Source organism: Danio aesculapii, chromosome 1 (genome assembly GCF_903798145.1).
Source record: "Danio aesculapii chromosome 1, fDanAes4.1, whole genome shotgun sequence".
NCBI classification, from domain to species: domain Eukaryota; kingdom Metazoa; phylum Chordata; class Actinopteri; order Cypriniformes; family Danionidae; genus Danio; species Danio aesculapii.
Genome location: NC_079435.1, coordinates 38,911,447 through 38,938,683, shown reverse-complemented (window position 1 = coordinate 38,938,683; position 27,237 = coordinate 38,911,447). Strand labels below are relative to the sequence as shown.

General features: G+C 35.1%; 1 protein-coding gene across 1 annotated transcript in view; it reads left to right on the top strand.

The window, feature by feature from the left end:
- dnah6 (dynein, axonemal, heavy chain 6) overlaps positions 1 to 27,237 on the top strand; it is a 165,279-nt gene that overhangs the window by 47,472 nt on the left and 90,570 nt on the right. Inside the window, exons 34-42 of the mRNA XM_056460119.1 lie at positions 5,362 to 5,469; positions 8,465 to 9,020; positions 11,140 to 11,262; positions 11,456 to 11,638; positions 13,800 to 13,943; positions 18,350 to 18,571; positions 22,924 to 23,071; positions 23,153 to 23,310; positions 26,289 to 26,420. Of these exons, the coding sequence (XP_056316094.1) occupies positions 5,362 to 5,469; positions 8,465 to 9,020; positions 11,140 to 11,262; positions 11,456 to 11,638; positions 13,800 to 13,943; positions 18,350 to 18,571; positions 22,924 to 23,071; positions 23,153 to 23,310; positions 26,289 to 26,420 (1,774 nt within the window). The remainder of the gene's footprint in view (positions 1 to 5,361; positions 5,470 to 8,464; positions 9,021 to 11,139; positions 11,263 to 11,455; positions 11,639 to 13,799; positions 13,944 to 18,349; positions 18,572 to 22,923; positions 23,072 to 23,152; positions 23,311 to 26,288; positions 26,421 to 27,237) is intronic.

The window sequence follows — 27,237 nt, the reverse complement described above, 5'->3', positions numbered from 1 at the left end:
TAAAGGAGTATTTGAAGCTGCTTCTACATTATTATTACAATATGTGAGATTGCAATAGACCGTTTCCTGTGCTTATAGTCATCATGTATAATAATATTGCTGCCGTTATTAATGAAAAATGTATTCAAACAACATATATACTATAAAAAGTGACACTGGTGTATTTAACAAATGCTCAGCTGTAGTTTCTGGAGTGATCAGTGTGTAAAGCACTGACAAACACAGCTCTGCACATGAATGATGATGATCTGACTTTAAACACAGCTGAACTGAAGCTGGTGTTTGATAACTGTAACCAAATGAAACAAAAATGATTTACATCGTTCAGACAAATTGCAAGAACATCTTTTTAATGCAGTTTTGATGTAGTCCAGCTTTATTGCCCAAGGTCGTAAAGCAGTCAGATGAACATTTTTTTTTTGCAAACACAAGCAAGTTTTTGCCCACTGTTTCTGGGATATTCCTTTCATATACTGTATCAAACTATTTCCTTTCACTGTTGCCTTTTCTGAAGCTGGAATTATGTGCAGGGACACCTGCGAGCCACTAAAGTTACATCCAAACACACAGGTTCATTGTTTAAATGCAATGATATTAAAGGCACCATCATGCTTTGCTATCTGTTTTCAAAAGAGGTGGGGAGGAGGGCGTAGTCCATAGTTTGCTTGGAGGCAGGCACATGTGAAGAAGTAGCTGACTACATATAAACTGGTATGAAATTCATACAAGTCATTTATGGCACATAAATACAGTAGTAAATACAGACAGTTTATAAAATCTAGCTGCATGTTTTATTTTCAACTTCAGCAGGAATATAACTAAGCAAACAAACCTACATTCAAGAGTTCACATTTAGCTGATGATTGATTATAAAACTTGTTTGGCATGCTGTCCTGGGAGAGAGCCCTGAGCTCATAAGATCCTCAAGCCCGGGGCTCCCTCCCGTTTGCAAGGCGAGAGGGGAGTTTAAGCTCAGGTAGATCTCGAGAACTCCCCTGCTGTAGTAGCTAATGAACAGATAGTGATTGCTCTTAAGAGATAACTACTTACTAGGAGAATGTCTATGGTGCTGATTTGAATTAGTCAATTAACTTAAGTTGCATGTTTTTGGACGGTGGGAGGAAACCGGGGAACCCAGGGGAAACCCACGTGAGCACGGGGAGAATGTGTAAACTCCGCACAGAAATGTTGGCTGGCTTGGTAAGGACTAGAACCAGTGACGTTCTTGCTGTGAGGCAACAGTGCTAACCACTGGGCCACCGTGCCACCCATCTAGGAAAGGAGGATAAGTAGGGGTGGAAGGGGGGATTCTTCAAAATGAAGATGGCTGTTAGGTGGAATATAGGGTATTTATAGTGGCTTAGGAGTCGTCTGATTGGTGAATCGTAAATTGAATAATGCGGGACTGGCTGCAAGCAATCATAAGCTCATGATTCTCTCGAAATTAGTTTATAAATAAACTTCACAAAGTAAAAATTTTATTTGATGTCACCTTTCATTCTCTTAGACATTCTTATCATTTTCATTAATGAAATATTTCTGCTTCCTGATATTTTTTATAAATTATTTTAAATTTTAATTTAATTTTTAATATTAAATTTTAATGCTTTCGCATTGTTGACACTCATGTAGTTTTTATTAATAGTTTGACTTAGATCTTATTTTTAATATATTTTTTATTTATGGTATTTATTGAGAAAGCCAACATACTATTATACTACATTATTATACTACATAAACTTATTATTCTTCTGTCTTCTTCTTCTTCTTCTTCTTCTTCTTCTTCTTCTTCTTAGACTATTTTAAGAACACATCTCCTAGATCGTTCATACTACAACCACCAAATTAGCTCCAAACATCCAAACTATACTGAATTAAGTATAACTAAGTAAATATCTTTTCCAACTGATCCGACTTACGGTTTTCCCAAAACTGACCCAGAAAATTCGAAAAACTCACATTGACTTAACATCAGACCAAAATTTGTGACCTCATAACTTTGCACCAGACTGTCATCAAAGCTCTGTCTCAAATGGCACATTATACACTATGCACTCATGCAATATGTACTAATGCACTTACACACTCAACAGCATAGTATATGTATGTAGTGTCGTACCCAAATGGAGCACTAATGTTTTTTACTGAGCGGAAATTCAAACCGTTTCCCTGATGAAGTTTGACGGTTGCCAAATCAGTGAAATAAATGACTAAACTATCAAATAATACCTGCCATGAGTATGACTGTACCCACCATCGGGAGGTGCTATAATCACTCTTGTAGGAGAATTTAGCTTTCACCATCCAAAATAAATAAAGTTATCCAACATGTGCGCCCGATAGCTCCGCCCCTTCCGCTACATGAGCAAACCTGCAGTCATTGAGTGTGTGAAGTGTCCATCACTCCACACTTCATTTTACCGGCTGAATGAGTGCATCATCCGGGTAATTAAAGTGCAATTATTTTTTTTACTTACACAATTTATACTACAAAATGGCGTAGAAAAGTGCATAAGTATGCGATTTGGGACGCAGCTACAGACTAAAGTTTGGGCTCATTTAACTCAGACTACCAATCTGCCAATCACTGATGTCCTTTCAACTTACTAGCCACACCCTAGCAGCTACTTACGGCATCTTAGCAACTGTCCTATAGACTTCCATTGTAAAAAACTGCCATTGACTTTACATTGGACATACTAATGACATACCAGTCCATACTAAAAACTGAGATGTAACATGCGCGTTGCATTTATGTGAGCGCACGGTAAGGTGTTCACTTATCGTGTGCTCGTGTCTTGCGTCTGTTGTCAAAGCACGTGGCTCTGTGTTTACATTGGTCGGGTGCTTTTGTTGTGTGCTTCAGTGTTTGTCCAGTCATAAGAACACTCAGTTAATGAGTTCTCTCATTGGCTGCGTGTTCTTGTCCTGTTTAATGTGAGCACCTGGCTTGTGTTGTCTCTTTGTGTCAGGTGCTCTCCCGTCTATTGTCTAGTCCCACCCTCCTTGTTACCCATTATTAGTTAATTATGTTCATCTGTTTGTGTATTAATTCACTCCTGCTTATATTCTCCTCATGTCTGCTGTCCTGTGCCAGTTCGTCGTCAATATTTCCATGTCTTGTTGTGTCCAGCCCTACCTTGTCCAGCCAACCTAGTCAAGTTTGTTTTTGTCTTATTATTCAGTGTTTTCCCCCTCGGGGTGGTTTTTGTTGTTCTTTTGTTTTATTTTACTAAATAAATATTACTTTACTCTGCATTTGGGTCCTCGCCCCCTTTTTCCCCTCAAGAACCGTGACAAAAATAATAACAATTAAGTTATTTTGTTAACCTTACTTTTCATGTTATATGTGAAACATATCTTTTAGATATCAGATGTATTAAACTTAGTCTTGTCAACATTTTGGAAATTGTTTTCATTGAGATATTGTTTTAAAAATGTTACTTTTCAAAGGGGATATACTCATTTTACTCATATTTAACTCAATATTTGAATTCATTCTGTATATTGTTCGTTATCCGTGCTGTTTTCCTATTACAATTTTCATTCCAAAATGGCCGCCGCATGACACTAGCGGCATCCAGTGGCTGTTTCACAAATAGCAACAGAGTGTTGCCTCTTGGTGATTCTGTGCTCTTTGATAGTAGTCAGTCCAATTCAAAACAGCAGCTGTTTTTTTTTTGCCATCTCCTGTTGTCCTGTCAGGTTCATTTATTGAAGAAAAGGCCCAAATACTCTGCAGTTGTAAAGAATAACAGGTCAAAAATTCAAAATTCAGGAGCTTCCAATCTGTGTGTGTTTAAAAAAAAATTATAAAATAAAATTCTAATGTATTTATAAAAAATTATAACATATATAAAGTTTCACTTTTTATAAAATGCTGTAGAAAATAATAGAATAATAGAAGTTAATATGTTTTGCTAATAAATAAAGGTTTAAAATGAGCATTTTCTTAGACAATCAGTTTAATAGAAAATGTCAGACAGGTGGGCCTTCAAAATATTTTCGCCTTGAAGTGAAAAAGGTTGAGAACCCCTGTTCTAAACCACTGTTTAAATTTTATCGCCTTTAGTTTATAAACAAAGTCAGTCTTTAATTCAAAATGAAAATGTCATCATGAATGAGCCAGATATGAATGAGTTTGGGGTAAAGGCCAATAAAATGCAGCTGTGTAAGAAACCTCTAAGCAGATCATTTAGGCCCATTTGGCACCACTGTTATGGCCAGCAGCAAAGTCTTCATTAGCTCTGGTCTCAGCTCCGTAGCTGTACAGCTGGACCTTGCTTGCATGCTTAAGTGAAGAGTTAAGTGTGTGCGTGTGCTGGCCTCGTGTCACTGGCTCATTTTATTAGTACTCAGGTTTTATATGCACTATAAATTAACTTCAGTGTCTCTTAATGTCACTGTGTGCTTCTGTGAGACTTCAAAAGGTTTGTCTTTAAATCTGTGAGATTTAGGATACTAAACTATTCACAGTAATATATTAATTGTCAGTGAGTTGCTTAAAATAGAGAATAAACGTGAGTGCTGTATTCATTGTAAATTATGGATATTGAATTAATATGGGCTGTTTAATAGCTTGGATGTGTTTTATTATTCTCACAATGCTAATTGGTGTTGCATAGCAAAGCGTGAATGACACCTCAAATCATAGCTTGTTGAGGATAGATATGATTTTGTCAGGTCTATGAATTTTGGGCTGGTAGACATTAAAAGGTGTAAAAAATCCCATAAGCCAGGAAGCAGCCACATAGCAACTATCTAGAAAAGCCCTAGCAACCACCATAGCAAAACCACCTACAATCTCCTAATATTGTGGCAGGCAAGCACCACTTACCTCATATTTTCCACCCTAGCAACCACATAGCTTCACACTAAAAGCAGTCACATAGTGCACTCACAGAACATCACTCCTATTTCCTTCAGAAAATGTACAGTAAAATTGGTTTTGGTTTATGAACGATAACAAGGTCTGTTTTGTGATTATCTCTGTGTATGTATTGTAAAATAGTGAGAGTGAATTATTCTTTAAACATCAAAAATCAGTTCAAGGCACTCGAAAAATGTGGAAACAATATTAAAAAGCCGTTATTCACATGGCTAATCATGAATTTAATCATGAATTAATCATGGATTTTATTCACATGGATTTTGCTATGTGAATAAAGTCTGTTTGATATTTTTTCCACATTTTTCGAGTGCCTTGGACTTATTTTTGCTGTTTATTCTGATAAATCCCCTACCCAAAGAGCACCGACACATTATTTAAGCTACCCCTGAGCACTTTTTGTTTGTGTGTTCATATATGCATTTTCTGAATATGTTTTAATGTATTGTGGATTATATGTGTGTGGTGTTCAGGTCATTAAAAAGAGAAAATCCTAACCTGAGTGAGGATGTTGTGCTGATCAGAGCCCTGCGAGACTCAAACCTGCCCAAGTTCCTCAAAGATGATGCTGTGCTTTTCAGGTGACCTTTCACTGTTTTTAAAATGACACAATTATACTATTTAAACTATTATACAAATATGTCAGGGAACGTTGATAATTTGATAATGTCTGTGTCGTATGTAAAGTGCTCAGCACGTACAATCAATCGTTTAAATTATTATTTTTAATAGGAAGCTATACAATATTAGATTTATATGTGTGCATTTACATTAGATTAGTCAGTACTGAAGCCAAATTTGGAGCTTATCTAAAAAAATAACTTACGATAACAGTCCAAAAACTAGTACACATCAAATGTATATGTTATAGAAAAATATTAAATACAAATTTAAAAAAAGAGGAAAAATCAAGAGAAACAAAAAAAAAGTGAAAAAATTAGTTGAAATTTTATAGGCTCTTAGTGTTTTCTTTGCAATATTTTGCTTGAATTTAATTGTATTATCTTTCAATTTCTGGTAACACTTTATTTTGATGGTCCCTATTGCATATATTGTTGACTAAAAGTTGCATTGCATCTACATGTCAATTAATTCTTATTTGAGTATTGGTAGACTGTCTGCTTAATATTTGCTGATATTGCTTTTTCAACAGACATTTAACTGACTATAAGAAATTTGCAAGTACTTACCTTAACCCCAACCTAACAGTCTACTTATAATCTACTGAAAATTAGTTGGCATGTAGATGCATTGTAACTTATATTCTTTAGATTAGTTTTTAATCAATGTTAATTTTTTTTGTTCTTTGTTTACTAAAAAGTTTTTGAAAATCTGTCTTTATTTAAAATAGACTTTTAAATCATAATCACCATTTATAAACTTAAAGGGGTAATTCACCCAAAAATAAAATTGACCTCATCGTATACACTCCCTCATGTGTTTTTTAACCTTTGATGATTTTCTTTCTTCTCATGAACACAAAATAAGTTATTTTGAAGAGGGCTGACTGCTGGCACCCATCGATTTCTGTAGTAGGAAAAAATAATATGAAAGTCAAAAGCTGTGTCTCATTTCAGGGGCTGCATCCTCCGAAGGATGCAGACTTCAAAGTCCATACAAGCCGAACCGAGCATTTTGAAATGAGACGATCTAGTCTACAGAGGACAGATCTTATCTGCAACCATAACAGCTGCTGTTTATTAGTGGTTATACAATTTGTAATGACTTTTTTAAAATAGAGTGATTTTAAAACTTATTTTAAGCGAACTGAAAGCAAAGCAAGGTTAACAGAAGCTAGAAATTTAATTCCTTAGATCCATACATGTAAACATAAAAATGTAAACTGTCTATAAAATCACTTTTTAGTAAGACATTTTAAGGCCTCTAAGTCAAGTCAAGTCAAGTGTATTTATATAGCTCCTTTCATACACAGTGGCAATTCAAAGTGCTTTACATAAACAGGAATAAAAGAAACAAGTATAAGAACATAAAAACAAATAATAAAAATGATTAAATACACATAAAAACAGATTAAAATGTGTTAAAACGGGTTACAAAAGAATGAAAAAGAAAAAGACATAAAAGTGTGATCTGTAGGACGTAGCACAGTGCTAATTCAGTAAAGGCACAGCTAAACAGATGTGTTTTCAGTCTGGATTTAAATGTACCAAGTGATCATTTTGGAAACTGATTTCAGCAGTGTGGGTCATAGTAGCTGAAGCCGAATTCACCCTGCTTTGACTGAACCCTTGGAATTTCTAGTTTATATGATCCTTTAGGTCTGAGTGATCTGTTAAAGTTGAAGTCAGAATTATTAGCACCGCTGAGTTATTAGCCGCCCTGTTTACTTTTTCCCCCAATTTCTGTTTAATACAGACTAGATTTTTTAACATTTCTAACATAATAGTTTTAATAACTCATTTTTAATAACTGATTTATTTTATCTTTGCCATGATGACAGGAAGTAATATTTTACTAGATGTTTTTCAAGACACTTCTACAGTATACAGCTTAAAGTGTCATTCAAAGGCTTAACTAGGTTTAATAGATTAACTAGGCAGGTTAGGGTAATTAGGCAAGTTATTGTATAATGATGTTCTGTAGACTATCGAAAAAATATATAGCTTAAAGGGGCTAATAATTTTGACATTAAAATGGTTTATAAAAAACTAAAAACTGCTTTTATTGTAGCCAAAATAAATAAATAAGACTTTCTCCAGAAGAAAAAAATATTATCAGACACACTGTGAAAATGTCCTTGCTCGGTTGTGTCCTTCATTACCTGGGAAACGAAGGATGCATTTTGAGGCTGTATTTAAAGGAGCCTTAGAATGTTTTTAAAATGAGACACAGCTAATAGCTAATAAAAATACTATGAGATCTGTCCTCTGTAAGCTGGATTGTCTCATTTCAAAATGCTTGGTTCGGCTTGTATGGAGTTCGAAGGATTCACTTTTGAAGTCTGCATCCTTCGGAGGATGCTGCCTCTGAAATTAGACACAGTCTTAGCAACTAGCATTTTTCAAAGTATCTTCTTTTGTGCTCAACTGAAAAAACAAACTTAAATACTGTAGGTTCCGAACAAATAAAGGTAAGTAAATGATTGCAGAATTTTAATTTTTGGATGAAATATGCCTTTAATACACCCTTACTGCAAACAACATTAATTTCATTAAAAAAATACTTGTGCATAAATTTGTAAAAACAGTAACAGTCCTTAGAATGTATGGTCCTGTTTAGATGTCTGAACAAATGTGTTCAAAAGTTTTACTGTAAAGTGTTCAGTAATTTTACATGGCCAAATAATCTTAGCATGATACTCACCATTAGGGGGAGCCACCATTATGGAGAATAAATAGCTTTCCCCCTCTGTTGTGTGTAGAAGTTATTTTATTTTAAGCATATTTGTACAATTTATCTCTCCAAGTATAAAAACAGTAGCTATCTTTGGACTTTTGATCATTTTATATTATTCAATAAAATTCAGTGTGGCTTAAATGTCCAAACATTTCTTCAGATTGAACCCTGTATGCCTGAATGTGCTTGAATCCCTAACTCGCTCTTTTTTTCCATTAGTGGCATCTTGTCAGATCTCTTCCCCGGCGTCACCATTCCAGAGCATGATTACGGTGTCCTGCAGTCCACCATTTACTCATCCCTGTGCCAGCGCTTTCTCCAGCCCCTTCCCAGCATCATTAGCAAGGTTATCCAGCTCTATGAAACCATGCTTGTCCGCCATGGCGTTATGCTTGTGGGACCCACTGGCAGTGGCAAGACCACTGTCTACCGCGTGCTGGCAGACACCTTGGATACCCTTCATCATGCCGGGCACCAAAACCCCTTCTTTTGCCCTGTTAAAACCTATGTGCTCAACCCAAAGTCAGTGAGCATGGGTGAGCTCTATGGAGAGGTGAATCCACTGACGCTGGAATGGCGGGATGGTCTGATGGCGCTTTGTGTTCGGGCCGCAGTTCAAGACTTCAGTGATGACCACAAATGGGTGATCAGCGATGGTCCCGTGGATGCACTGTGGATTGAGAACATGAACACAGTGCTGGATGATAACAAGATGCTCTGCTTGGCCAACAGTGAAAGGATTAAGCTCACGCCTTCCATACACATGATGTTTGAGGTAAAATCCTCAAATGTGCACATGCACTCCTTGTTTTTTATAGAACCCCATATATGATGTATATTTTTATGTAGTTTTGTAATTTACCTTTTTTATTAATTAAAGAGGCCTGCTGTGTTTCTGAAATGAAAGTGCATGATAAATGGAGATTGCCTTCCATCAAATTCTAGAATGAATGCCTAGAATAAATTGTCAGTGATTACAGTCTTATTTTTACAAAAACCTTTTAGATTTTTGTGGTGTTAATAAATGTGGTTAATATCACAAGAAAACATCAAGACAGCACTACGACAATTCTAAAAGAACTCTAGGTTTCACTTTGTGGCACGACAGGAATTTGCATCCTGCAGAAGATCAAACTCAGAATGAAAAGCGCAGCACCACACTATCTATTAAAAATTCTTGAGATCTTTGTCCGAATGAAGCCAATTTGGCAGCATATGTACAAGCACCTCTAATCACTCAGTATTATGTTTATGTTTTTATCTTGCATCTGCGCTGACTCGCACCATCATGATATAATTTGAATAGAGAATTGATACTAAAGGTTTGTGAATCGATTCAGAATTGTTAGAGAACTGTTGGATCATTTTTTTTTTCTTGTCAATATGTTGTCAAAATTGTTAAAGAATCATGATGCATCGTTTTTTTTTTTTTTGTCCCACTCGTAGCATCTTCCCAAAAGCTTGTCAAACTAAGTTTGATCTAATTTTGCTTTTCCGTTTAATTTCCATTGGAAATGTACACTCACCGGCCACTTATTAGGTACTATTAGGTACACCTTACTAGTTACTGGTTGGACCCTCTTTTGTCTTCAGAACTGCCTTATCTTTAGTGGCATAGATTCAAGATTCAAGGTACTGGATTCAAGGCACTGGAAATATTCCTCAGAAATTTTGTTCCATATTGACATGATAGCATCATACAGCTGCTGCAGATTTGTCGGCTTCACATCCATGATGTGAATCTCTCGTTCCATCACATCCCAGAGGTTCTCCCCCACACCAATATACCACCACCACCAGCCTGAACCGTTGAAACAAGGCAGGATGGATCCATGCTTTCATGTTGTTGACGCCAAATTCTGACCCTACCATCCAAATGTCGCAGCGGAAATCAAGACTTATCAGACCAGGCAACGTTTTTCTAAACTTCTATTGTCCAGTTTTGGTGATTTTTTTGCAAATTGTAGCCTCAGTTTCCTGTTCTTAGCTGACAGGAGTGGCTCTCGGTGTGATCTTCTGCTGCTGTAGCCCATCTGCCTCAAGGTTGGACGTGTTGTGCATACAGAGATGCTCTTCTGCATACCTTGGTTATAGTGAGTGGTTATTTGAGTTACTGTTGCTTTTTTTAACAGCTGAAACCATTCTGGCCATTCTCCTCTGACCTTTGGCATCAACAAGGCATTTGCGTCCACAGAACAGCCGCTTACTGGATACTTTCTCTTTTTCAGACCATTCTCTGTAAACTCTAGAGATGGTTGTGTGTGAAAATCCCAGTAGATCAGCAGTTTGTGAAATAATCAGACCAGCCTGTCAAAGTCACTTAAATCCCCTTTCTTCCCCATTTTGATACTTGGTTTGAACTGCAGCAGATTGTCCTGACCATGTCTACATGCCTAAATGCATTGAGTTGCTGCCATGTGATTGGCCGATTAGAAATTTGCGTTAACGAGCAGTTGGACAGTTGTACCTAATAAAGTGGCCAGTGAGTGGATATTTAGTTAAACTTGTAATAAATTGTTGTTAAATTGAGAAAGTTTTTTATTTTATTTTAAGTACTTGGATTAGTTTGGTTACTAAAATTTATTTAGTCCAGTAAAAAAAAAATTCTAAAGTTAAAAAATATATATTTCATAGGACTCTGTCTGACTTCTGGCAGCTATTCATTCCAATTAGCCAAGAGGAGCTTGTGGAATGATGAAATCCATTAAATTGTACTTTAATGTCAAATGTCAGTGTTAAGTAACCTTGGATTGATATAAACCTTTGTAGGAATTCTGAAACATCCAAAGCAATAGGAGCGTTTTCAATAGGAGCACTTAAAATCCTGCACACACATCCTGTTTTTAATCAGAAAGTAGTCACGCATGTTTACATGCCCTGCTCTTCTCAATCAGGTTCAAGACCTGGCGGTGGCGTCTCCTGCCACAGTAAGTCGCTGTGGGATGGTGTACATCGACCCAGAGGAGCTTAAGTGGATGCCGTACGTTCAGACGTGGCTAACAGGATTCGCAGAGAAGGTAAAGCTCTAAAACTCTCACGGGACTCACAAAGGACTCATTGCTTTACAGTCAGTGACGCATTAGAAAGAGTCCTAGTTAATGGTTTTATAGGGAAAAACATTAAAGAGGAACATTATCAATATGCCTTAACTGCGTGTTTGTAGGTTTTAAAGCTATATGTTTGTGTCTGGGAAATGTGTGTGTTTTTAAGATTTCAGATCCTGTTCGGGGATATCTGATGGAGCTGTTTGAACATTATGTGGAGAAAGGTCTGCAGTTTGCATCAAAGCATTGTGTGCAGGCTGTTGCACAGGTGGACATCAGTAAAGTCACAACCCTCTGCTGCCTTTTGGAAGCGTTACTGTTCAGCGATGGTGCCCCTAGCCTCAAAATGGTATACAAAATTATAATAATACAAATGTACAAAATGCATTTTAAAATGAATCAGACAAAGCAAAATTCTACAGGCCACTTAATTGATAAAGCGATTCAAATACAAATAAAAAAGAAAACCACAAACAATGCTGCTTTCCAAACAGATGTTAAGTGAACCTCATTTTTTGGGATTGAAAATAAAATAATTAGGTTGTCCCAAACAACTCAAGAATTGTGTTGTTTCAGCTCATTTTAAATAAGTTGTGTGAACAAGCAGCAAAAAATTATTTTTTGTTTGTAGTACTACTTTAAAAAAAAATAAAAACAAAGGCAACAACATATTTTTTAAACTAGGATGCATTAAGTTAAACAAAAGAGGAAATAATATATTTACTATTCGACAAAAGGTAAAAAAACGATTTTTAAAACACTTTATCAAAACAAACAAGCAAACAGAATAATAATAATAATAAAAAAGAAATGCAAGCAGTGCTACAGTCATTAACATTAATGATAATTCAAAACATTTCCTAAGCCCCAAATTAGTACATTACCATGATTTCGGAAGAGTTGTGTACCACTAAAGATTGGTGGATGACTGCTAAAAATGTGGCTTTACCATTATTCAAAAAATATAAGTTTATTCAAAAAGAAAATAATAAAATATGTGGGTTGTAATAATGCTGCACAACATACAGTACAGTCTATTTTAGAATGCAACCTTAACTATATAACCAAATCCAGCCATGGTAATAATAATAGCTACAGATCATCATGTTTAAAGCCCTGTTTTTTAAAAGTGAGGAAAAAAAAATATAAATGTAATGAAGTTATTTGAGAAATAAAATGGAATTTTATACTTTATACCGCGCTACTGTACTGAGGACAAAGCAAATCATATTAGAAAACATACTTGCATAAAGTAACATTCACTATAAAAACCTGAAGATTTATTTGTAAAGGCACATCATTTCATAAGTCATTAAACATAAATATAAATTCACTTTCCAAACTCTTCCTGAATGCGTGCTTTGTTGCCTTTCATATTCCATTAAAGAGTGGAGGAGTGAAGAAGAAATGTAAGTGGTGAATTTAGGTTAACTTAAGTCCTAGAAACTGCCTTTGTTATCAGAATTTCCAAAGAACATTTTTTCTTTTCCTGTTTATTTTCAGGCTTTCAGAAGTTTGCTGCTATAATGTTACTGTTTATTATACTTATTTGAACAAAATTACTACAGCGATTACAAAGATTATTACAGTGACAGGTCAAATGTAAAAACCAGAATATCCCAGAATGTCCTTGCAATACTTTGTAACTGCCTAGAAAACAATAGCACTGTGGCAGATGTTGCAGATGCAAAACCACTTCTTCAGACAATCGTTAAAATGGCTGCTCTATTTTTTTAGATAGCTTTCATGAAAATATAATCAAAATATAGGTGCTTTTGAGAAATGTGGATATATTAGCATTCAAAGAATTAAGAACTTACAGAAACACTTCACTTGTTTTGTCTCTTCTTGATTTAAACTGTTGAGTTTTACTGTTTTTGAATCCCTTCAGCCGATTTCCAGGTCTACCGGGAGCACTTTTAAATTAGCTTAGCTTAAATCATTAAATCGGATTAGGACGTTAGCATCTCACTCAAAAAAAATTTAAAAAGTAGTTTCGATAATTTTTCTATTTTTAAATACAGTAAAATCAGTACCTCCAGAATTTGTTAAAATTATCATATGATAGATTTCTCCTGAAAATAGTCCCCAGCTAGATAGCTAGGAAACAATGCCGTGTAAAATCTTGCTTTGGTAAAAAATGTAGTAAAGTAAAAAATGAGTAAAAAAAGACTTTTGAGTAAAAAATTTTTTTTGAGCGAATGCTAGTAGTCTAATCTGATTCATTGATTTATGCTAAGCTAAGCTAAAAGTGCTCCCGCCAGACCATTTGCTGAATGGTAAAACTCCACTCTTTAACTCTAGGTGACCTGCAAAATAAAAAAAGTGAAGTGTTCCTTTAAGAGCCATGATTTAACTTTGAACTGGCAAAGTTGATAATTCAGATAATAATAATTTGAATCTGCAGTAGTAGTTCAGTATTAGCTAAGACAACCAAAATCATCAAGGTTACTAGAAACTGAAAAATGGTGGTATCCAGCTGTTTTAAACTTGTGTGTGTCTTTTTGCAGGAGTCCAGTAAGTTGAACAATGTGTTGTGTCAGACGTTTGTGTTTTGCTACCTCTGGGCAGTAGGGGGAAATTTAATTGAAAGCCACTGGGACACTTTCGACACCTTCGTCAGGCAGCAGTTTGAGGACAATACTGATGCTAAGGTACATTTCATATACACTCTGAAACACCCTTAGAGCATTTTGATTAAACTGTAAAGTTAGTCAATAAACATAAAGGGAACTCTGTTTTATTGCCTTAATTTATGACAATAATATCAGTTTTCTAATAGCTTCTTATTCTGAAAAACACACCATTATTTGCTGAAAGATGTGCAGGAAGATGTTTGTTTCTGCGAAGCTCTTCAGTCATTATGTTTTTATAATTTTACATAATCCAAAAGGAGGTTATTATTATTTTTTCCTCATCTTGTGTCATTGTAATGTTTTCTCAATTGCATTATGGTAGCTATTCCTGTTAAAGAACTGATGTGGAACATTGAATAGACTGCAAACCACCTCTGGGCTCTGACCCTGAAAGGAGCACATTAACCTGACACAGAGGTCATTGTAAATTATATATAGCACCTGACTGGGTCAATTCTCTTTATCGCTATGTCTTCTCATGTGTCTGTTGCGTTCATAAATGTGACCTCAGGAATATTTAATGAGAATTGGATCGAAGGAAAACAATATGTCCCAGACATTTGTATAAGGGTAAAAGGGAAGGTGTGATATGTATTTGAGAAGGTCGGAATGCGATGGAGAGTGTCATTATTAGTATTCCACAGAGTGTTCAGGAAGGAGGGAGGTGTGGGGGAGTGGAGGAGTGATGAATTTGAGATGAACAAGGGTCCTCGAACCTGCCCTTATAACGAGGACTCACAAAGAATGATTTATTTCTATTCTTTTCAATATTCAGATTAGGTTTGCTGCATATTACTATTGGTGTTATTATACTTTATTTGAACAAACAAACAAACAAATAAACAAACAAAAAAGCTCTTAATGATTATTAGATGGACAAGCCAAACTTAGAAACCAGAATATCATTGAATGACCTTGCTATTCTTTGAAACTGTTTGCCATCTACAACACAATAACACTGTGGCATATACAGTATAGGAGCAAAAACCCTTATGATTATTACATTGATGGACACAAGCCAATATTAGAGACCAGATTATCATAGAATGACCTTGTAATCCTTTAACAGACCAGAAAAAAGCTTTAACGTCAGCTTTAATATTTAAACTCAACTTTTTTGAAAATATCAAAATATTGGTGAAATAATGTTCCATCATCATTGAAATGTAAGTGAACATGAAACCACACGCTTATGCTGGCCTCTGCTTCATAAAATATTTATGATGTACAAATGATCATACTGTACAAATATATTTACAGTAGGGATTCTGTAGGGACTTTTTTTGCAGCCTAAACTTACTGATTTTGTAACGACTTTTTTTAAAAAGTATGACGTTATATTGGGGCGGCACGGTTTCTCAGTGGTTAGCACTGTCGCCTCACAGTAAGAAGGTTGCTGGTTCGAGTACCGGCTGGGTCAGTTGGCATTTTTGTGTGTAGTTTGCATGTTCTCCCCGTGTTGGTGTGGGTTTCAGTGTCCACCACAGTCCAAAGACATATGCTGTAAGTGAATTGAATAAGCTAAATTGGCAGTAGTGTATAACTGTGAATGTGAGAGTGTTGAATGTTTCCCAGTACTGGGTTGCAACTGGAAGGGCATCCGCTGTGTAAAACATATGCTGGATAAGTTGGCGGTTCATTCTGCTGTGGTGACCCATGATTAATAAAGGGACTAAGCCGAAGGAAAATGAATGAATGAATGACATTATATTATTCTTGTTTTCTGCTTTGAAATCAAAAGCCATCTTGTAAAGCTTTCTTTTTATGATCTCAAGAACCACTGGACTTGCAAAAATTCTGGAGGTACTGATTTTACTGTATTTAAAAATATAAAAAATGTCTTAGTGGCAAATGGATAAAACCTAGTGATTTAAAGGACAGTGGCTTGACAAGGGATGTGAGACATTTAAAGGGGACCTATTATGCAAAAGTCACTTTTATAAGGGGTTTAACACAGTTATGTGGCAATAGTGTGTAAATATAGCCATCCTCTAATGATAAAACTGTATAAATTTTACAATCACACTTCATAAAAAATAGCCTGCAAAAACACTTTGATTGACATTTTCCTTTTAAACATGTCATCAGAGGGGGAAAGTCCAGCCTCTGAGTGATAATCTCTCCCTCATTAGCATAAACAGCTCTGAGTGAGAAGAAGTCGTCCGCTATTAGAGTTTTCACCTGCTGAAGATAGTCAGTGACTTATCAAAGGATCGTAAATGACCAGACAGAGGATAATAAATGTGGAGTTTTAGGATGCACAAATGAACACTCCATATAGGCTGCCTTCTTCTGAGACTTTTTTCCACAGAGATAAGGTTAATCCTGCTTTTGAATCTGCCGCTATGCTGACACGCAGGTGTGTTTAGCACCACCCACTTTTAAAAAAGAGCAAAATCTCATTTGAATTTAAAGTGACAGTCACCAAAAAGACACAATTTGGATCAAAGCCTAAAAGGGGCAGTATCAAAGAGTTATAAAAAATTATTTGTGTAGTACTTTGAGCTGAAACTTTACATACAAACTCTAGGGACATTAGGGATTTATTTTATATCCTGTAAAAAATGGGCATAATACAGTAGTTCCCCTTTAAAGCTCAGAAAAGGAACTTAAAAACATTGTCAAAAACTTACCATGTGACTTCAGTGGATCAACTGTAATCATTAAGAAGCACATTTAGGTACCAAAAAAAACAAAACACTTGCTTTTTGTGCTGATGACTCCAACGGCAATACATCACATTGCCTGTAGTAAACATGCACCTTGACAACCTGATGCGAAAGAGCTTTGGATTATTACATTTGAACCACAGAAGTCACATTGATTGTTTTGACTGTTTTTGGCTGTTTTTGACTTTGAACATCATACAACCATGCCTATGGAGGGTCAGACAACTCTCATTTATATCTCAATTTGTGTTCTGAATGGTCTCAGGTGATTGGAATGACTTGAAAGAGAGTTATTAATAACATAATTCTCATTTTTGGGTGAACTAATAATTTAAAAGGACATTTAATTAATATTTTGGGGCTACCCTGTGTTCCTAAATCGAATCCTTTATTATTATTATATCAAACGATTCTTGTTCCAAATATGTCTGACAAGTTCTTCAGCATTTACCTATTGCTATTCTGAATTACTATTCAGTTTGTTAAGAGCATTAACATAAAACATGATAAACTGTATATGAGAGTAGTTAAAATAAAAACGCGAGTAGTTCTTGCAAAGGTTTCTTACATGGGAGGATTGTCTGACTTCAGAAAGCCTGAAGTATATAGAGCATACCATATTGACTACCTTTATTGTGTTTTATGTTATTGCTTTAAGGCTGTGACACCCCAAAATAACATTAAAGATCCAGGGGCAACAAAAGCCGTCTGTGCCGTTGCTCATGTTTGAGCCACAAAGTTGCGCTTGAACACACCGCACAAGTACAGCCTGTGGGCAACTAGCACATATTGATGCCTACGTTACAGAAAATAACTTTGTATAAAAAATGAAGTCTATATTTGTCACTCAAACGATCACTTTCTTCATTCCACTTCATACTATCACGAAAATATTCAAATATTGAAAGATCCAGGAAAACTGAAGCAGTAAGATTGGCTTGGTCAACTGTCCAACAAACAGGACTTTTAACAACAACAACAACATCTCTTTAAGGAATGGCTTGATCAGAGAAAATCATATTTGATTTATGTTGTAGTTTGTATACGGTTCTAAATAATATGTTAAAACATCTATAAAAAAAAAAGGAAAATATTTTACAATCCTTTTAAAAGGTTTACACGCTCTGCTGCTAATGCGTTGTTTTCTTTTTGAGCTTCAGTGGATGTTTTCAGCTTTTGAAATAGTTTAATGAGTATAGTAGTATAGTGGAAAATGGATCTTAAAATCATAAATCACTATTGGAAACAGATTAAATATGCAGAAGCCTTTTTTTAAAAAATAAAAGATTGTGCTGAACTTGAAGCATTTTTCCGAGAAGCAGTGGACAATTTAACTGCCCATGACAAATAAGTCCTATAAACAACTATCACATGACAAAAGAAAAAATAACAGATCATCTACAGTAGGTAATTACAGACAGTTAAGATTTAAGGGCATATTCATTTTTGTATAGCACAGTTTATGAATTAAGTTATTTATGAGCATATGTAAGCACATGTTATGTGAACTAGCCTATTAGGGACAGCACACATTTAAAATAAAGGAAACTTTTATTATCCGTCTTATTTTGTTATTCTAAAAATGTTTTTCTGCAATGCTTTTGCAGATTACAGTAACACATTTTCTAAATAGGGAAAAAAGGACCTAAATATTGTGGAGTACATACAATGCCATACATTAAGGAAAAAAAAACAGATGCTCAATGGCAGCCAAGAAAAAAGTATTAATATTTAAATGAACTCTTTCTTTCACAGTTGCCCAGCGTAGGTGATTTATATAGCGTCTATATGAACTTTGATATTAAATGTTTGGAGCCATGGGAGAGGATCATTCCCGTCTTCTGTTATAAAAGCGAGATGCCCTTCTTTGAGATGCTGGTACCCACCACAGACACAGTGAGGTACGGATACCTGATGGAAAAACTGCTGTCTGTCAATCACTCTGTCCTCTTCACGGGCATCACTGGAGTGGGAAAGGTAAGACTGTGTGTACTTTATATGATGTATACAGGGTGGGCCATTTATATGGATACACCTTAAAATGAAATATGTTAAAATGAAGCACACCATTGTTTTTCTTGTGAAATTCCCAATAAGTTTGATGTGTCACATGACCCTCTTCCTATTGAAAAAACAAAAGTTGGATCCAAGATTGTGACCTCAAAATGGCCACCATGGTCACCACCCATCTTGAAAAGTTTGCCTCCTCACATATACTAATGTGCCACAAACAGGACGTTAATATCACCAACCATTCCCATTTTATTAAGGTGTTTGCATATAAATGGCCCACCTTGTACAATAAGTGTTTGTGAAGCAGTAAAGTTCTGGGGCAGAGTTTATGCAAATCTAAAGGTATAAGAAGTGAATATTCTACGAAGTGCCATTCCTGGAAAACAAAATACCTTAAATAAAACTCCAGTTTGTTCTTAAAAGCATTTTTTATTATTAATAAAATTAAAGTATAGCTACAACAAACATTAATATTATATTTTTATTGTATTATCCCTTTTTTTAAGTAGCAACTCCATCCTGGTCAAGTTTTTGTATGTAAAGCAATGTAAGTGCTCATTTAACGGCATTAATAATGACCTCAAAAGACAATTTTTTTTCACAGGAAAGCAAACAAGATACATTACTAGTTTAAAAGTAATATTTTCTTTAGACATTCTTTTTGGAGCACAAACATCTGCTAATCTAAGTAGGCTAGTTTACATAAGTACAGTATTTTAATGCTACAGTATAAGTACAATAGTTTCATTAGAAATCTCACTCTTTGGTGGTCTATGACTATTTGGCTGTTGTCCTAACATCAATAAAACGTTGTGTAAGAGGACTCTTAACAATTTCTTTTCAAGAATTTCAATTCTTAAAATTTAAAGTGATATTCATTCATTCATTTATTTTCTTTTCAGCTTAGTCCCTTTATTAATCTGGGGTCACCACAGCGGCACGAACCGCCAACTTATCCAGCATATGTTTTATGCAGCGGATGCCCTTCCAGCCGCTACCCATCACACTCATACACTACTCTGGTTGCTGAGACCCATCGGCTTCCATAGTAGAAAAAAAAATGCTATGGAAGTCAATGGGTCAGAGGAACCAGAATGTTCTAAATCTATATATTTTTGTATTTGATTTGATTTATTTCAAACAGAATATCATACACTTAAAACAATTTATTAAACAAAATACTTTTCATCATAATCAACAAAAATAATTACTTAATTATATACATTTAAAATTACAAATTAATTTAGCTGGTTTGAAATGGAGCGGGATGAAGCACAATTTGATTATTTTTCCCACCCCATTACCATTATTTGACAGAAGAAAGGAACTCAATTTTTGGACAAATGAAGGATGAGTAAAGGATGACAGAATGTTCATATTGGGTGAACTATCCCTTTAAGAACATTAGGCCTCATTTAGCAACATCTTCATAGGAACAATTTACACCATATTCATGAGGTGATCTTATGCAGCAGAATTGTTTACTGTGTTCTAAAAAAATGGTGACTGCTATGTCGTCTTAATTGAAACTGTGATACAGTTTTCCTAATTTGCACAGGATACACTTTAGAGTTTCCCAAAAAAGGGCATGACATCTTAGGACCATGCGCATTTGATGTTAATTTAACATTCAAAACGAACATCTCATCCTTTGCGATGCTGTTACATTTTACATTTGAGCTATCATATCTGACTTTGTCATATTATATAGCCTATAAAAAACTCTCACATGTTTATTTTTTACATTTTACAATGATTAAAATGCACATGAGGTTTTACCAACCAGATGCATTTAAACCTGTCCAGTTTTTTCTGGAGTGTGTCCCAGATCACCTCCCGCAGTGGTTTGAGGGATCCAGTTTGTATCTGCCTTAAATGCATTTTGGTGGGCATTTACACCTGTCCTTTTCACAATCAAATAGCTATTTCAGAATATCAGAAAAAAACATGATATTACCAGGTATAAAGAAACCCTAAGAAAGCATGATTGGCAAGTTTTTCAGAAAGAGACAGATTCGACACTCATGAAAGTATGGGCCTTAAATAGAGCAATCAATCACTGAACAAAGCTGGGTTTTATCAACCAATGATTTAAAAAAAAAAATTATTTATACTTTTAAAAATATTTTAAAACATCACCAATACTAATCATTACATTCAAATACTACAATTTAATTAACTTGTCATGAACAAAACTGCTATAACTGGTCATTTGAATACTATACTACTATATTCGACTATATTTGAATAACAGTTGCCAATGGCTTGCATGGTTCAGGACCCGTGGAGCTGCGCATCGATGGATTTGCTTTTCAGTGTTTGAACTCTCAGCAGTGAAAATTAAACCACACTGGACTGAACTAAACTGAACTTCAACACAGCACTGAACTGACACTGTTTTAATTTACTATAATCTTCTATGTAAAGCTGCTTTGACGCAATCTACATTGTAAAAGCGCTATAGAAATAAAGAGGAATTGAATTGAATTGAATTGAATATGATTTGTCATCATTCAAATATGTCTAAAACTGCTTTGGAGTGTTCGTAGATCCTGTTATTACTTAAGGGTAAATTCCAGATATGAAAAAATTAGTGAATGTCCTAATCAGAATGAATATCAGAGTGAAAATTGTGGATTAAGAATAGCTGTGTTTGTAAGAACAGTTGGTGAATGAAGCACAATCTTAAGAAAACAGATGACATAATTCTTAAGAATATTTTTTTTACAATACAAAATATTCTTAACATCTTTCGTAAGAAAATAAGACTTATAATAAGATAATAAGAGAATGACAGTTATGAGGAAATGTCTTATTAAGAATGTTTTGTGAATATGGCCCTACTGTATGTTGCTTGCAAATGATGCATGAAAATTTTAAATGCATTACACATACAATATATGTTCCCTGTCAAATTAAGAAAACAAACACACAAATTAACAACAACAAAAATCTAAATGGGTCACTGTGACTTTGACACTTTGACAAGTTGTGACCATGTATTTAAATCTCATTAAAGTTATACAGTTTTATGCAAAAAAGTGGGCCGCATACTTATGTGCTTTTTTATAAGAGAAGATCACAGTGAAATGTCGTTTGGTTTCTAGTGAAATCTAGGTAATGTCATGTTTTTCAGACAGAAATATGTAGTGTAGCAGTATTGAGATGTGTGAAGTTAAACTGAAACTGAAAAATAGGCTATGCCAACGTTTGGGCACCCTCTCTTTTGTATGGATATTTAAACCTGTAGTCACCTAATGCTGATTGTTTACAACACAAAATTGATTTGAGTGACTCAGTGGACCTTAACAATCCTAACACAGGTGCCACCAATCATGAAAAAGGATATTTAAGACAGCTGATTGCTAGTTGTGCTTCTCCTTATTGTGAATCAGAAAGTAGCAACATGGGAACCTCAAAAGAACTTCCTAATGACCTAAAAACCAGGATAACTCACCAACATGAATTAGGAGAAGGATGCAATAAACTAACACAATGGTTTAAAGTCTCTATCTCCACAGTCAGAAATATAGTAAGAAAATGGAAGGCCACAGGAACAGTTCTTGTGAAGGAAAGATGTGTTAGACCGAGAAAAGCATCTGAAAAGCAAAGGCGAAGAATGGTTAGAATGGTCACGGACAAAACACAAACCACCTCCAAGGACCTCCAGGAACATCTTGCTGCTTGTTATGTCATTGTACATTGTTCCACTGTCCAGCACACTCTTCACAAAGAACAACTTAACGGAAGGTGATAAAGAAAAAGCCTTTTCTGTGTTCTGCCAGCAAGGAGAGTCGTTTGAGGTATGCGAAGGCCATTCCAGTCCCCAGACTTGAACATCATTGAAAATCTATAAATTGATTTGAAAAGGGCGGTTCACACTCGGCACTCATCAAACCTGGCTGAACTGGGGAAAATTTTGCAAAGAAGAATGGTCCAAAATGCCTTCAGCAAGACTTCAGGGACTTATCCTTGACTATAAGAAGCATCTACAGGCTGTTATTTCAGCAAAAAGGTGGCTCTACAAAAGACTGATGTCATTATTCTGTTGGGGTGCCCAAATTTTTGCGCCTGTCTGTTTTTGTTAAGACTTAAATTGCATTGCATCTGTTGATTGAATAAATGTTTTGTCAAAACTGAAATGTTGTATTTTCCCTAAGGTATAAAAAAATCTAATTAAAATTACTGATTTGAAAGGCCAGCAGGCTATGACTTGCAATTATGAAAATTATCTGGGGTGGCTAAACTTTTGCATAAGACATGCATAAGACTTTTGCTTGTATATACTCAATTTTCAAGCTTTTTGTGCATTTCAGTCTGTGGTGGCACGGGCACTACTGAACAGTGTGCAGGAAAAGGCAGGCTATGTCCCCATCTATATCAACTTTTCAGCTCAAACTTCATCTGCCAGAACACAAGAGATTATTGAGTCAAAACTGGAGAAGAAGAGAAAGAACATACTTGGTGAGGGGCAATTTTATATGAATTTATTGGATATATAAATGACCATACTGACAAAATGCTGTCTGTGATTATGTATTTTAGGAGCTCCTGCTAATAAAAAGATTGTGGTGTTTGTGGATGATCTGAACATGCCAAAGCTGGACAGCTATGGCTCTCAGCCACCTATAGAGCTGCTCAGACAATTCCAGGACTTTCGTGGCTTCTACGACAGAGAAAAGTTCTTCTGGAAGGAGATACACGTAAGCATTATAGACACTTACACACACACACACAAAAATTGAATCATGTGTCATGTTTTCTTGAAAGATATTCAAAGATTTGTCCTTGTTTCACTTCACTACCCACGGTTGGGAATCAAAATCTATTTATTATTCATAACTGGTTTTGTTTTAAAGGTAAAAGAAACAATAATCTCTTTTATCGAGATATTAAGGTCAACATTCTTCTTATGAATGATGGACAGAACACTTAAATAATATTAAACAAATTACATAAATGTCTCATCAGTTCATTACAGCTAATTGAGACTATGAGTAATATATATATATATATATATATATATATATATATATATATATATATATATATATATATATATATATATATACACATATATATACACATATAAATATATATATATATATATATATATATATATATATATATATATATATATATATATATATATATATATATATATATTCATTTATTTCCTCAAAATTCTACACACAATACCCCATAATGACAATGTGAAAAAAGATTTTTTGAAATTGTTTATTCAATTTCTTAAAAACAAAGGCACAAGGCTGGGAAAGGTTACAAAAAATGTTTTGCTGCTCTGAAAGTTAATACCATCCCTACAGTGAAGCATGGTGGTGGCAGCATCATGCTGTGGGGATGTTTTTCAACAGCAGGAACTGGAAGACTAGTCAGGATAGAGGGAAAGATGAATGCAGCAATGTACAGAGACATCCTGAATGAAAACTGCTTCAGAGTGCTCTTAACCTCAGACTGGGGTGACAGTTCATCTTCCAGCAGGACAATGACCCAAAGCACACCGCCAAAATATCAATGGAGTGGCTTTATAACAACATGGTGAATGTCTTTATGTGGCCCAGCCAGAGCCCAGACCTAAATCATTTTGAACATCTCTGGAGAGATCTGAAAATGGCTGTACACCGTCGCTTCTCATCCAACCTGATAGAGCTTAAGAGGTACTGCAAAGAGGAATGGGCAAAAATTCTCAAAAACAGGTGTGCCAAGCTTGTGGCATCATATTCAAAAAGACTTGAGGCTGTATTTGCTGCCAAAGGTGCATCAACAAAGTATTGAGCAAAGGCTGTGAATATTTATGTACATGTGATTTTTCAGGTTTTCTATTTTTAATAAATATGCAACAATTTCAAAAAAAAAAATTTCACATCATTATGGGGTATTGTGTGTAGAATTTTGATGTGGAAAAAGTGAAGCGCTATGAACACTTTCCGGAAGCAATGTATTTAACAGACAAATCTTGTCGTCAATCTAAATAATCTAAGAGCAACAAGTAATGACTTGACTTCTAGTTGATCATTTGGAAAAGTGGCAGAAGGTAGATTTTTCCAATGAATCATCTGTTGAACTGCATCCCAATCATTACAAATGCTGTGGGAGACCTATTGGAACCAAGTTTAGTGAAGAAAAAAATCATGGTTTGGCGTTACATTCAATATGGGGACATGCAAAGGATCTGCAGAGTGGATGGCAACATCAAAAGCCTGAAGTATCAAGACATTTGTGCTGTCCATTACATTACAAACCACTTGAGAGGGCAAATTCTTTAGCGGGACAGCACTCCTTCTCATACTACAGCCTCCACATCAAAGTTCCCGAAAGCAAAGTCAAGTTAGTCCAGGACTGGCCAGCCCATTCACCAGAGATGAACATTATTGAGCATGTCTGGGGTAAGAATCTTGATGAACTCTGGGAGTCCTGCAAGAACACTTTCTTTGCCATTCCAGAAGACTTTATTTATAAGATATTTGAGTCATTGCAGAGATGTATGGATGCAGTCCTCCAAGCTCATGGCAGTCATACACAATATTAATTTCTTTTCCACTGTACCATGTCTTTATATTCTATACTGTACATTATTTCTGTTAAGTGACGAGACTTTTGTCTAAGCAAAGTCAGACTTTATAAATCAAAGCATGATCATATTTTATTTTGGTAAAATAAGCATTATCTAGAGGCCTTTGCCTTTCACATAAACCACTTTTGATACCAAATGATCAACAAGAAGTCAAGTTATTAATTGTTGTTCCTAAAACTTGGATAGGTGACAAGACTTTTATAGGTATATTTGTCTTATTATTATTATTTGGTTGCGATATTGGAGTGACTGTGATTTAAATAATAACAAAACAACAACAAGTACTATAATAATACAAATATGTACAAAAAACTAAAAAATTAATCAATGCTGCTTTAAGATACTGTATAGCATTTCCATTTACTGTATTTTTTTTTCAATGTCTGCCTCAGTTCCCCTCTATGAGCATGGGAAATAATGTATGTTGTAACGTTTATCATATAACGAGCAAGACTAATGCTTCATGTTTGAAGTAGCTGCTCTCATTTTATTGTTGTTTCACCTCGGGAGTGATACTTAATTATGCATTTTTCACACACCAGCGTCAAGTAAACCTTTCGCTTGCTGAGCACACACTCATACACGCATACAAACAAAGATAAAAGTGCATAACATAAACAAGGACAATTATGCGATTTGGCAAGGTTACAGAGAAATTGGGTGATCTGAGAGATTGCAGACGGTCGACCTCAATAATTATAAATCTCAAATATGAGTTTTGATGAAATAAAATATGATGAGAAAGGGGAATAAAATGATGATTTGTGGTTCTCAGGTGAGCTTTGCCCTTGGAGAATCCAATCTGGGTTGTTGTAGCTCTTTGGAGACTGAATTTAACACTGCTTTGACTTTGACACAGCAACCTGAATGATTTTTCTGTCATTTGAAGAGTAATTGGTCATTAAGTTCTCCAGCTGTCACCGATGCTCTCGTTTTAATTTGGGTTTTAATCAATATTACATTATTTTTTTAGTAAAGGTTTGATGAGATTAGTTAAAGTGTCAGAAAAATTAAATCATGTCCCTTGGATATTTTTTAATATGGACTTATTCACCTTCTTGTTCTGTTTCTTTCTCCTCCCTGAAGGATATGACCATAGCAGCCGCCTGTGCTCCTCCTGGTGGAGGTCGTAACCCTGTGACCCCTCGTTTCATCCGGCACTTCAGCATGCTGTGCCTCCCAACGCCCTCTGAGAGCAGCCTCAAACAGATTTTTAAGGTCAGGCATATGGTAGCACTCATTTTGAATGAACATTTGACTTTTAAAGTCAAAGTGAAATCAAAATCGACCTACTTAACTTTCCTAATACATTTTCCTAGACTTATTGTTCATTATTCATTGGTGGGGGTTGTCCCAAATAAACAAAGCATAATCTAATAACTTTATTCTGAAACAGATTTACTTTTTACTTGACATTTTTTGAACCACCTGGCTAAAGTTTGGTGTGCAGTCATGTCCCTCTGGATACAATCAAGCCTTGCCCTATTTTCTTTTCTCATTGAATATCAGTTTTACTCAGAAATATGTCATATAGAGTTGAAGGCAAAATTTTTGACCCTCCTATGAATTTTTGAATTTATTTTCAAATATTACCCAAGTGATGTTTAACAGAGCATGGAAATTTTCACAGTATTTCCTATATATATATATATATATATATATATATATATATATATATATATATATATATATATATATATATATATATATATATATATATATATATATATATATATATATATATATATATATATATATATATATATATATATATATATACATACAGCACACACACACACACACACACACATATATATATAGGTCGCCTCACAGCAAGAAAGTTGCTGGTTCGAGTCCCGGCTGGGTCAGTTGGCATATCTGTGTGGAGTTTGCATGTTCTCCCCGTGTTTGCCGTGGGTTTCCTCCAGGTTCTCCGATTTCCCCCATAGTCCAAAGACATATGCTATAGGTAAAATTAATAAACAAAATTGGCCGTAGTGTATGTGTGTGAAAGTGAGAGTGTATGGGTGTTTCA